The sequence below is a fragment of the Scophthalmus maximus genome, chromosome 2 (genome assembly GCF_022379125.1).
Source record: "Scophthalmus maximus strain ysfricsl-2021 chromosome 2, ASM2237912v1, whole genome shotgun sequence".
NCBI classification, from domain to species: domain Eukaryota; kingdom Metazoa; phylum Chordata; class Actinopteri; order Pleuronectiformes; family Scophthalmidae; genus Scophthalmus; species Scophthalmus maximus.
Window position 1 is genome coordinate 18,960,091 of NC_061516.1, and position 12,897 is coordinate 18,972,987.

General features: G+C 41.7%; 1 protein-coding gene across 13 annotated transcripts in view; it reads right to left on the reverse strand.

Annotated features, from left to right (window-relative positions):
• The window catches only part of acsl6 (acyl-CoA synthetase long chain family member 6), a 33,157-nt gene that overhangs the window by 13,916 nt on the left and 6,344 nt on the right, over positions 1-12,897 (reverse strand). For all 13 annotated transcript variants that reach the window (XM_047329120.1, XM_035626062.2, XM_035626057.2 and 10 more), the window contains 3 exons: positions 3,609-3,829; positions 2,384-2,498; positions 1,471-1,535 (listed from right to left, as the gene is read on the reverse strand). In XM_047329120.1, the coding sequence (XP_047185076.1) occupies positions 1,471-1,535; positions 2,384-2,498; positions 3,609-3,812 (384 nt within the window). In that variant the 5' untranslated portion in view covers positions 3,813-3,829. The remainder of the gene's footprint in view (positions 1-1,470; positions 1,536-2,383; positions 2,499-3,608; positions 3,830-12,897) is intronic.

Here is a 12,897-nt window from a genome sequence, read left to right on the forward strand (position 1 = left end):
AAAATAATAATATCGACCTCTGGTAATTAAGGGGTTATCCATTCTGTGTCATCGTATGGGGCACACCATTTTCCAACCCTTACTGAGAATACACGCATTCCAATCACGGAAATAGAGGAGACTGTAAACAAGTCGAGACTTACCTGGCTTTCCTAGGAAAAAGACATGATGTCACTGATAAATGTTGTAGGTGGCAAAATTACTCCTACATCCTCATTCTCTGCTTCACAGGAGAAGCCATAAAATTTCCCATCACCAAACCCCCACCATCATCCCCATTGTTCAGAGATTTATTGGAGCCTGTAACTGCTTCCGGGGACACTGGAAGTTTCCGACTGCTCTTGCCAGAGTTTACTGCAACACATTTCTGAAATGTCTGGCGAGGACAACACCCACGACAGAGGAGGGCCTCTCAATGTGTAAACCTCCACCAGATGTTGGCAACACACATTTGATCCTGCAATCAAAGTCGCGTCTGTACTGCCTAAGAAACTAAATAATTGATAAATGAACTCGTTTTATTGGGACTAGATTCACATTCACCTATGTTCACACACATTGAGACAGTGCTCAAAGTACACAGCACTTTATCTACCACACATCATTCACACACTGAATGGAGCAGGGGCAAGGCCCAAGGACATTTCGGCATGCGGACTGGAGGAGCTGGGCATCGGGTCGTTCACCAACTTTGGTTTGGTTAGTGAAAGACCCGCTCTTACTCCTGAGCCACAGCCGCCCACACGTGTAATCACTCTTGATGCAGTACAGAAAGGCAATGACTGATGAGAGTGAAAAAAATCCCCACTCGCCCCATGTGGGCGGTTGTGTGTCTCCTCCTTAGACCTCGGGTCCTCTATCCGGGGGCCTGGGGGCCTGAGAGTTCTAGCTCTTCTTTGGGACAGAGATCCCAGATGTAGTTCATGGAACCTGCTGGAGCCACTCTCCCAGTTTGGGGGTTTCAGCCCCGACTCTGATCACCACTGTTGCCTTCACATACCAAATCTTTTCTAGCTCCTCTTTTAGCCCTTGGTATTTCTAGCTTCTCGTGCTCCCACTTCTGCCTTCTTATGTTGTTTGTGTCTTGCGTGCGCGTGTGTGTGTGTGTGTGTGTGTGTGTGCATGTGTGTGTGTGTGTGTGTGTCTGTCTGTGTTGATGTTGGCAGTTCTCCACAATAGTGTTAGATTCTGTTGCTAGGCAGACTGGTTGGCCTCTGTGGTGCACAGGCTGCAAACTACACAATATCACAACAGTTTGGACCTACACAGCTTCCTAAATGGACGTGGTTCGATTACAGCTCGTCAAATGTCATGACAAAGATGCTGTAGGGTGGTGTTTATGTTTATGACAAAGTAATAATGTTTAACGATAATGACAAAGGAATAAAAATGAATCACAACTTTGAAAGCAACCTAAACTGTACCTAAACTGTAAACAAAGAGATGCAATGTCCCCTGAAAGTCACTAACCTCTTTGTAGGATATCCATTTGTAAGGCTGGTTAGGAAGTCGCGAGCCTAAGCAGGGTCCATCACCTGTTGAAGACACAATGAGACATGAGACAAGCTTTAGTGTCTGAATGAAAACATAATAAAGCATCACACTTATATGACCAAAACTCTGTGAGCAGCCCTTTATCCTAAACAGGATGTAAACGGATCATGATAACAGAAATCTTATCTTATATATAAATATTTTATGAACACTGACACTGAAAAACAAGGTTTAAAGTATTTGTGGAATAGAATCTTTTTATTTTGTGTAATATTGTTACAATTGTTTACTAATAATTATCATTTTTAAATGATTTAACAATGAGTGAGTCTCTTCAGGAGCTGAAGCTCACTCAGGGGGCAGGTGTGGTTGAAGCTCTATTCGGCAGCGTGGCATCTCTGCATTGTGATCAATAAATAGATGTTTCTTTCAGCTGTGTTTCCGATTGGTGGAAATATGATAGTGGGGTTTTGTCCACGAGCTTAATGGAAATATACTATTGTACGAAAATTTGCATCAATGGCTACGACTCATTGGAGTTGTGCTTGCTCTTTACATTAGCATTTTTAAATACAAAGTAAAATGAATTTAAAGCTAAATCTAGTCCGTGCAATACATTTTGAATCTACTGGAAATCTTTGTACAATAACAGATGTACATTAAAAGTTAAACACAATTATCATCTTTTCTTACAATGAATGAAAGAATGAAAGGAAGGGAAGAAGCAGCCCGCTTCTAATGGAAGAGACAAGCTCGACAAGACATCAGGTTTCAGCTCCCATGATATATTGCATGTATGAGTAAGAATGCGAACATCTGTCTGTATTTGTGACTGTGTGCAAGTGAATCACTAAGCATGGTATACGTTTCCACCTCATGTTCTACCCACCAGATATGTGGAGGCCTCTCTGGAAGACCTCGTACATGGTCTTGGCGTCGTCATGGTAGTGAGTCAGCAGCTTGGACCTGTCGCCCATCATGGACCTGCGACCTCCATCTTCATGCTGATGCAGAGTGAGAGAGAGAGTGTAACGGTGTAAACAACTTTTCAAAACTTTTCCCTGTAAACTCTGGGGTTGCTGGAATCAAAATGACAAAAACAACATTGGGGGAAAACAAGAAATAAAACAATATCTCATTCTTTTCCATCATGAAGACGGTGTTATACAGATTCCAAAACCTGAGGGAGCGTATGAAGAAAATAGTTTTCCTTGTTCTTGAAATGATAATACATCTCTTTTGTCAAGCTCAAAAATGCAAAGAATATAAATGTCGGTGCTTGTGTTACTGTTTGTGTCCATTGTGCTATTTCAGCTTGTGTCTGAAGATACACACTCATATCACACACACCAAGTATCAACACCTCAAAAGGCTTTTCAAAGGAGTTTCACATTGGCTAAAAACGCTGCCAGCCTCACCTGTTTTTTTTAAGAGGGAACAGTGTTGTGGTTTGTGAACAATATCACGTGTGTTTGTGTGTGTGTGTGTGTGTGTGTGTGTGTGTGTGTTTTGGTTTGGACGGTGGTTAAAGTGAACCAGGACACGGGCTGAATCAAGGGCACGTTATGCATAATATGTATAAAAACATATAATAATAATAATAATAATAATAATAATAATAATAATAATAATTATCATATTGCTAATATTGATATCATATATTTTTTAGGTAAATATTATGAATGTAATGTTGCTCTGAGGGTAAAAGCATTTGTAATCTCTTTTTAACTGCTGCATCAATCTCCCCCAATGCTAAGGGCACATGCAAACAAACACACACACACACACACACACACACACAAATCCAAAACACTGCTGCGCATGAAGCCTATTTATGACAGTGCTTGATAACAATTTAAGTTGAGTTAAGTTAAGTAGGCTATCAGCTTTTTTTTATTAAAAATTCAGAGCTTCCCTCATCTGGATTTGGCAGCTTGACAGTACGGAAATGTTGTCGGGACTGATTTTATTGAATAAATACATGGAGAAGTGAGGGGGGCAAAAAAAGGACAGAAATATTGTGAGGGGCTCCCAATCCTGATACACTTTTTTATGAATCTATGAGTCTCTTTGTGTGAGGGTGAGTGTATGTATGCGAGTGTGCTCCATCTTACAGGCACTTCCTCAGACTGGTGCAGCAGGCTGCAGGGTGGCTTGATGGGGCGGGGTCTGGTGGCCAGCCAGTACGCCAGCACGGCGGTCAGGGCGCCGATGCCCACCAGCGTGGAGGTTGGCAGGGAGCGGAAGAACTGGCCGATGTCATCCATCTCCGGTATCCTCAGGCCGCTCATCAACTCCTGGGCCTGCATCTTCTCCATCAGGGTGGAACTCAGCTCTGCAGGAGGGCAGACGGGCATGGAGTAAGGGTTTCAAACAAAACTTTGCCTGTGTGCACGTGCGTAAAAATATATTTATTTTTAAAAATTCTTGAAATATTTCAGTCACATAAACAAATCTTTGCTCTTTCAGGATTTTAATTTTCTTACGGGAAGCTTTAAAATCAATATGTGAGGATGGGAACTGTGTCTTTTAAACACAGCTTTTATGTATCCCGGGATGATCAGTCAATACCTAATCAATACCTTATTAGGCTAAATCAGGTGTGGTAGGGGAATTATTGGAATAATAGCTTGGACATTTACGATCCACTGCTGTTGAGGAATAGAAATAATCTAAAAATACACAGCAATTATCTGTCCAACAATTAATAATTAATTAATTACCGTCAGCGGTATTGAACAGAGAAATGGACACAGTTTCCTCAGAGTATAAAAAAAAGTCACGCTACAGTTTGACTGCAACTTTTGACCGATTAAAACTAGCAGCATTTCACCACATGACGGGAAGTAGTGTAGAGCGCTCACAACCACTTCCACATACTGTACAGTGTTTACTGTATGTGAACAGACACACAAAACTAAACCCTGCGGCAAATCTCTCAAATACTTTATGACATGTCTTGTATAAATGTGAGGTACAAATGTATAAATGTGATTTCGCTTCTCCTACACCCGGATCCTGACACCTTGAAGACAACATTTATGTTTAAAAAAAAAAAAAACGGATGAAAACGGTATTGTCCCCCCCACATCCCTGTTCTTAATGCTAAAGCCAATCTGAATGGATGATCTATACACTGCAGCACTGACTGAGAAGAGGTGGGACAAGAAACCACATAAACACACATGATATGCGCAGTGCTCATTATGGCTCAGCCCCCATCACACACACACACACACACACACACACACACACACACACACACACACACACACACACCCACACACACACACACACACACACACACACACACACACACACACACACACACACCATTCATATAAGGAGGAGGCTGACTGCAGTTTTTTCTTGCCTCCCTCTGGAAATCAGTCAGAGACAGCAACAACTCTACCAGACGAATGGCTTTGGGGCACTGCTGCAGGCCCCTGGCAATCAGAATCACTTCCTCTCTACACACACACACACATGCACGCACGCATGCACATGCACATGCACACACGCACACAAGCAAACACGCCGAGATAAATATCTGAGGCTATGGGAGCTTCGACTTCCTCATTCACCTGTTATTTTGTGTACAAGCACGGTTTTCTTAACTACAGCGTCGCTTAAGCGAAACTTTATGGTGTGAACCTGCAGTGTGGGGTGAAGGCAGGTTTACAGGAAGTCAGATGCATGATGTTTAAGAACAAAAAAAAATTCAACAAACGAGTAGATAAAGAAACAAAACACACAAAAAAACTTGTCTCGTTCTGACTATAGACCTTAGGAAAGTAACGTTTATTTGACTCATACCCTTCAACCAGACAGTTTTGTCATCACTATAATTTGGAAATGTTAACATTTTATTTTCTTAATTAAGTAATAAAGCATTTTTGTCTTTGTGCTACCTTCTCCTGGTTGTTGTTAGTCCCTAAGCCTTTTTATTAATCTCAATGGTGTGTAAGTTGTGCTGGCAACTTTTGGCACATTTGCTCCACATTGTGTTGCCTACTTTTGCACATGGAATAAAATATTTTGTATTGTAAGAACTTTAAATTTAATTGTTTTTTGGCAATTATTCTATGAAATGGGCTTTTTATTTTTGGCTTTTTTATTTTTGATCGTGAATCATGAATATTAGCACACACCCTTTCATGTTTCCCCCAATGCTCACATGATCTCACCTTGCGAGTACTTTCAAGTTGACACCACCACGAACACTCACACGCCCACATCCACACATACTCGCACACACACACACCCGCACACGCACGCTATCAGCAGACAGGACATCAGTGTCATCATCGACAGTCCTTTTAAAAGCTGTACTGACACAGGACGACACATCTGCATCCAGCGATACATCCGTTGCTCATCTGTTTTTCGGTAAACTACAGAACCTTAACCTGCTCTAAACCGGGAATTCCCTGATCTTGCTCCCCCACCTGCAGTTGGGCTCAAATCCATTTGGATCAACTCGAAACTATCACCTGTAATTGGTAAAACCACGATGTGACATTTTCCGTCATACGAGTGTCGAAACACCACTTGGCCTTTAATACTGCAGGACTCCCTACTTCTGTTTATTTGATTTTTTTTTCTAAACAGCAGCCATCAGACATTTCCTCTTTTTCTGTTGTCGGCTATTCTGGTAATCTTGACGGGGAATCAGAGCCTCTCAAGCGCTGGGAAATGTGGGGCATGATTACAAATAATTGAAACCACTCGATGACTCTCGAAACAAACCAAACTGCGTGTTGGCATCTGTGTGGGAGCCACAGATGTGGCCGCGTGGCACAGCTTCAGATGGAACGTCCGGACAAATTTTAGCGCGGATTGCAAGAACGTGACTCCCTCCAAACACAAATGTTCATTTTTTAATCTTATTTTTTACAATATCTGTCAATGCACTTTCACAATGTTTATGATTGTAATTCACAACATGTTTATGATAGAGGTGTTTTTCAGTTGCTGAGCTATGCGAAGCTATGCTAACCACATGGTTTTTTTTCACTTCAGGCAACACGAGTTAGCTACGTTAGTTAGTAAGTTAGTTAGTTACCTAGCCTAGCCCTTAAGCTAGCTCACTAACACGTTACAAATCGTTCATTTGATTTATTCAAAAACCAAAATTCGGGACTATTTCATGACACTGACAATAAACTTCCTGGAGTTTCGACTGGTTGCCTGGCAACTGCTCGAAACTAGGAAACTGTCAAACAACTCATCACTCGTAAAATGATGATGATGAAGTCCAGGGGCCTCTACTACAAAGCAGGATCTGTCGAGATAACTTCAGGTTTACAGATACTCTGGGTTTTCCGTCCGACCAAGCTGGTTCTCTTCTTCCTTACTTACTTAAATCACCATGGAAACGTATGCTGATCGGCTAACCTCCTCTACTGACTACTGACCAGTCAGATCACTGGAAAACTAGAGTCACCATTCTACAGGGTCCTGACTGGGACAAAAGAGTTTAGAGTACTGTGACAAAAAACAAAGATCAATAGATATTTACTTGATTATTGTATTCGACCAGAGTCCAATTAAGTGTTCTGTCCCAAATGTCAAAAAATGTCTCGGAAAGAAATGAAAAGAAAACAAACAATCGAAATAATAAATAAATCCAAAATTTCATTAAGGTAAAAAACAACTTCCAAAGGATTTTATAAATAAAAGGAAAACCCTCAAAAATACACAATATAAACTAATTTATAATGTTTCTCCTAATAAGTGATGATGAACATTCATTTTCAGATTTCTGACTAAAAAGAAACAGAAAAAAATGGGCAATGAGAATAAAAATAAAGTGGATTATGTTGCTGCGACAAAGAATCAATTTCAATGCTTAATTGTAAAAAAAAGAGTTGCGCATCATTTTCAGCATTACAGTATCCTGCAATCCTTATTGTATTGTTCCATAGTCCAGTACTGCTCTATAAATGAAATGTATTATTATTAATAATATTATTATTATTATTATATCTGAACAGTTCTAATGGGAGGATCAATGACAAAAGCACCAAGATAAACACAGGCCGACATCAACTTCCTCAAAGTCATATATTTCTTATAAACCTCTTTGCATCGCTTGTGAGAATACTTTTATCAGAAGTGAGGCGTTTAGGCGACGTTAATCTCACTGCATGTGCTGTGTGTGTTGTGCTCAATGGCTATCGGGGCAGGGCTGCGGCGATGACCGAGCCGCAGTGGATTAGTCGGGCGTCCGAAAAGAGAGGCCGAGCAGGGGGATTGTTGCGCCACCGGCTCTAAATATAGACTGACTCCATAACCCAGTGACACCACAGTGCCAATAGCTGGAATAGAGGAGGCTGTGGAGAAAGAGAGAGCGTGCAGCTGGTTACAGACACTTTTTGCATGATTATGCAAATTGCATATCCATCCCTTTGGATAAACAGGGTCATTTTCTTATTTGTTCCCACAGACTAAAGCACAATTTGATGTCCAGCTCTCTTTCCTCTAGTCACCTACTATTATACCAACAACACTACTACTATGAGGCTAACATTTAAATGTTATTCTTCATTATCTACACCAAACTTTTTTTTATACTTTTTTCACTTTAAAAAAAATATTTTTATGGTCATTTGTTATACAAAATTTTGTTGCACAAATTAATGATTCCAAGCAAACTATTAAAAACCGAAAACTAACAAAACCTGTTTACATTTTCCCAGGCCCGGACTCAAACCCAGGCTGCTGTGGGAAGGACACGTGGAATGATATGTGCTCTACCAATCAAGCTACCAGGGTACCACAAAGGTTAGAATAAAAAGAAACTCTAAACATGTACATGGATACCATCTAATTTTGTTTCTTTGATGCTGACCCCTGCAAAGCCGAGCTACATGCAGCTTTTAGATGGACGCAAAACATAAAACCTATTTTGCAAACATTAAAATTTCTTTTACCGAGGTGAGACTACGTCTGCAAACAATCCACATCTGCTGACTCGTGATTGGACACCCGCCACTGGCACCTGTTTGTGAAGGAATCGGCTCATGTGGAGCCGGCGGGGTTAAACAAACCAGGCGAAAGCCACAGTGCAGACGCTGCTTGCACAGCACATCTTCCTGCCCTGAAATAGCGCGGGCAGCAGCAGGAGACTCGCAGCCTGCGAGACAACTAATTGGCCTCCAGGAGAGATGCGAACATCTGACTGTCCGCCGTTTGTTTTCTTGCTCTTTTCGTTCCGCTCATTTTCTGGTTTTGACATGTCGTTTTTGTTATCATATGAAAGACAGAAGACAGATCTTAACCTGAACACCAACCGCTGATGACTCCCTTCAACTTCAGTGAACAGAAAAAGTGATGCCGGACTATAGAGAGAGACAGAGCAGGCTCGAGTGCTGGGTGGGAAGCAGGGAAAGGTCTTGAGAATCAATTTAGCCCAGATCTATGCACAGTGGCTAAAAAACATGTCAGATTCAACCGCCACCTCCAAGGATGTCCGTCCTCTCCAGTTTGAACAACAACTGGTATCCTTCACTCAAGGTGACTCTGAAGGTGAAATCTCTGTACACTGTTCGACAGTCAGTCTCTGGGTCTTTCGATCCAAATGAATATCCAGAACCTCAAGTAGGTTAAAAGACAAAATCTTTACTCAGAGTAGTTGAGATGACATTGAGTCGGATGTAGTGGAAGTAAAAACACTAACAATTTAATCCTACAGGGCTTTTTAAATGTTATTAATGTTAGCTTAGTCATTCCACCCCCTTTGTGCTACAGCCTATGGCACTGCAATGTGTCCAACTCCTTGTCCTGTAGTAACCCAAATACCTCTCTCACACACACACACACACACACACACACACACACACACACACACACACACACACACACACACACACACACACACACACACACACACACACACACACACACACACACACACACACACACACACACACACACACACACACACACACACACACACACACACACACCAACAAAAAGACTGTTGCTTCAGCTGGTGTGACAGAAGAAACAGCAGGAGAGTTCCATCCCCATAAGAGGCAACCGTGACCTTTATCAACACGTGAACTCAAACACCTCAGAGTTTAATTTGTGAAACGAAGAGCACATCACGCCACGAAAACGGAGTTATCGTCGTCGTCTTCCTCATCTGCAGAAGGAACTCTGTTGCATTTTACAGCTCGGGCACTTGGCTGTTGGGTTGAATGTGCTGTTAACCAGTGTCATCCTCAAAGATGAAGGATTGTTGATGCGATCCTACAGTTCACAGGAACAAAGTCTAACAACAGATCCACTAGAGAAGAGAGCATACACGTTTTTCAGCAAATGGGCTCGAGTCCTTTTTTGTAATCTAGTTTGGAAATATAAAGTACTTTTACCTCTAAGTAAACGCAAAAATTTAAAGAAGCTCTTTAGAAGTCATCAGGTTTTCCATATTTAGGCCAAATCACAATCACGTGATGAGGCTCATGAATGCGGTAGTGGGTTCTGGAAAAGGCGAGTGAGTGGACCTTGAGTTCAGTTGAGTGTTTTGCTAAACAGTGAAGTTGCAATTGAGAGGCCAGCTTACTGTACAGACATTGTAAGATGACCACAGTGAATGTAGTTGTTTGTTGCAGAGCAAATTTTTAATCGCTTCACTTCCCCAATTATATTTCCACACATCGTCTCACATGCTGCCAAAGCCCTCTCTCAAAGAGCATGGGGGGAATACATCCGGGAACTCCTCTTTTGAATGTCAGTTTAGTTAATGAGATGCTTTTTGTTGATAATTTCCTTGGATTTCACTTAAGATATCCAGTAACACCATCTGTCGTTTGTCTAAACACAAACGAATCAGGACTGAGTGAAAATGTTGGAAATGCTGATGAATGAACTTTTCTTAATGCGGCATCAATCCATGTCTAGTTTAAAAAGGAACGTCAGTAAGAAACACACTCGGCTGGAAAGCCTGACAGATGTGAACGGTTAAACGACGCACTGGGGGAACATAATACAAACAGTACCATATCTATTACAAAACAATTAGTGTACATACTGTGCATGAAAGGCTGGGAACAGCTGCACTATTGCATATCTGAACGTACCTCAGCTATGAATTGAGCTACAGCCCGTGTAGACATTCATGACATTCATGTTTTATGTCTTTTTTATAATTTTACAGTTTTAAATTAACACCCTTTGGTCTCCATTCACTTGAATTAGCGGTTTGTGTAAATCAGATCACACAAAAGGCTGAATATGCACTTCAGTATACTGAGGTGTAACATTTCTACCAAATTATTTAATTCTAATATGAAGCTCCACTTTAAAACCTTGCCTGAGTCTTTTATTGATGAGATTTTTCTCTTTTTTTACTATGATTTGTTTCTAATATCTTATTATATTAGAATTGTTGTCTTATTGGCTGATTGGTTTATCCTTTTTTGTATCTCCCCCATTTTAGCTGTACAGCTAGCTTTGGTTAATGTCTGTTGTTTCTAAACGTGCTCTACAAACTAAATTACTTGACTTGAAGGTGATTTACAAGACCCAAAAATACATTTCCAATTGTTTCCGCTCACATAAAATGCTAAATGTGTATCTGCAGTGGGTTTCTCACTAAGACCGTGGAATGGCTTTACACATTAACATTCCCACAAATGGCTCAAATTAAAGTGCCCCTGAATAGTCGTGTCCCTAAGGAGTTGGGGAAGGTTTAGAGCAGCGCACCGACACAATCATAAAGGAGTCCCAAGGCAAAAACATTTTATTCATACCATTTTAAATGATAGTATTAGTAAAACTGCACCCAGCTCCTCCTCTGTACTTTCATGTCACCTGTACATGAGGACACGCTCCCATCGTCTCGCAGGAAGATTCCACTGAGCACTGATGTGTGAAAGCGTGAGTGCTTGTGAATGGAACAGCTACAGATGACCTCTGAGGCTTAGAACGGAGGAAACGCAACCCTTAAGTCCCGCCCCATCGGTCCATCCGAGGGGCCGTCACCAATGATTAGAGTCCAGCGTGGGGGAGATTACGGGCCTATTAGCACAGAGACATATGACCAGTAGTAACCTCACAACTGCATTCGATCTAAAGACATCCTGCTCGGCTTTCTATGATTTTCTAAATAAAAATACTGTTTTACAGCCTGTGCATTCCTTTCCTTGCTCATCATTCCTGCACAGCACTTACTCTCTATCTCAGTATCCTATAACCACTCCTCCTCTCATCTCTATTTGACCGACTCCTCTACTTAAGACCCCCCCGTCAAAGAGTCAAAACCACTACGTCTCCCTGTCACTGTCACTGAGGGATAAATGTTCAGACACCATAATTTCCTGTATAACGGCCGTTTCCCTCTCTGCTGAACTGACATGCAGCACAAAAGGTAACCATAGCAATTACAATTCACAAAATACAACCGGAGCGGCGAAAGGACGTCGTGCTAGAGATGAGTTGAACAGAAACTGGACTGACATCTTTAAACAGGAAAATTGTTTTGAAGATGACGGAAAAAAAAATGCTATCGGGCGATTGTAATTGCACTGCAGACGGGTTAAAGCAGCTGTCGTCTATAGCATCGGCATTTACAAGGGCGTCGGAGGGCAGCCAGGGAGCAGGCAGGGTGTGTTTGTCTATGTGTGTGTTGTGTGTCAAAGGGGCCCCCAGGCTGATATCACATCACCCCTTGCAAACCAGGGATTACCTTCCCATCACCAGATTAAGCTGAGTCAAGCGAGAGGAGGCCACCGAGATGCCTAGTTTGTGCCTCGCTGGCCTCCGTATCACACCACCCTCTGCTTGACAGACGCTACGCTCTCTCGCCACACCCACCAGCCCCTCCCTCCACCGCTCTCTCTTTCACTCTTCTCTCTCTCTCTCTCTCTGACTCCCTCCCCCTACCTAAACACGCCACGCTCAGCTTTACCTTCACCAAGTAATACAGGCAATCCATTTATGCAGCAGGCATAATGACACACAACATGCATGGACCTGCGGGCACATGTGTGTGTACAGCAAATAAACACTGCTTACACTGCAGACATTATATGAGGCTGCTCCCAGTTTGATTTGACTATCAAAGTGAGAGGGAAGGCAGGTACCACGAAGCAGTTTGTTCACAAGGTTACGAGATTATTTCATGAGTGGAGAACTGAAAGACAGTCGCTTTTATATCGCAAATGTTAAACACTTTACTTTTTTTGATTGTCCAGTGCAGAATGAATTACATTTAAAAGGGTAATTTGCGTCCTGTCATGGGCCACTGCATCGTTTTAAAGAGGTATGACTCACTGGTGAAAGATCGTTAGTTTTTGAAGAATGAAGATACAATTTCATCTTTTGATGAAATTCTGCAATCAAACTCCGAGATTACATGATTACACAATGCTATATCTGGGTTTTTTCGTTTTTCCA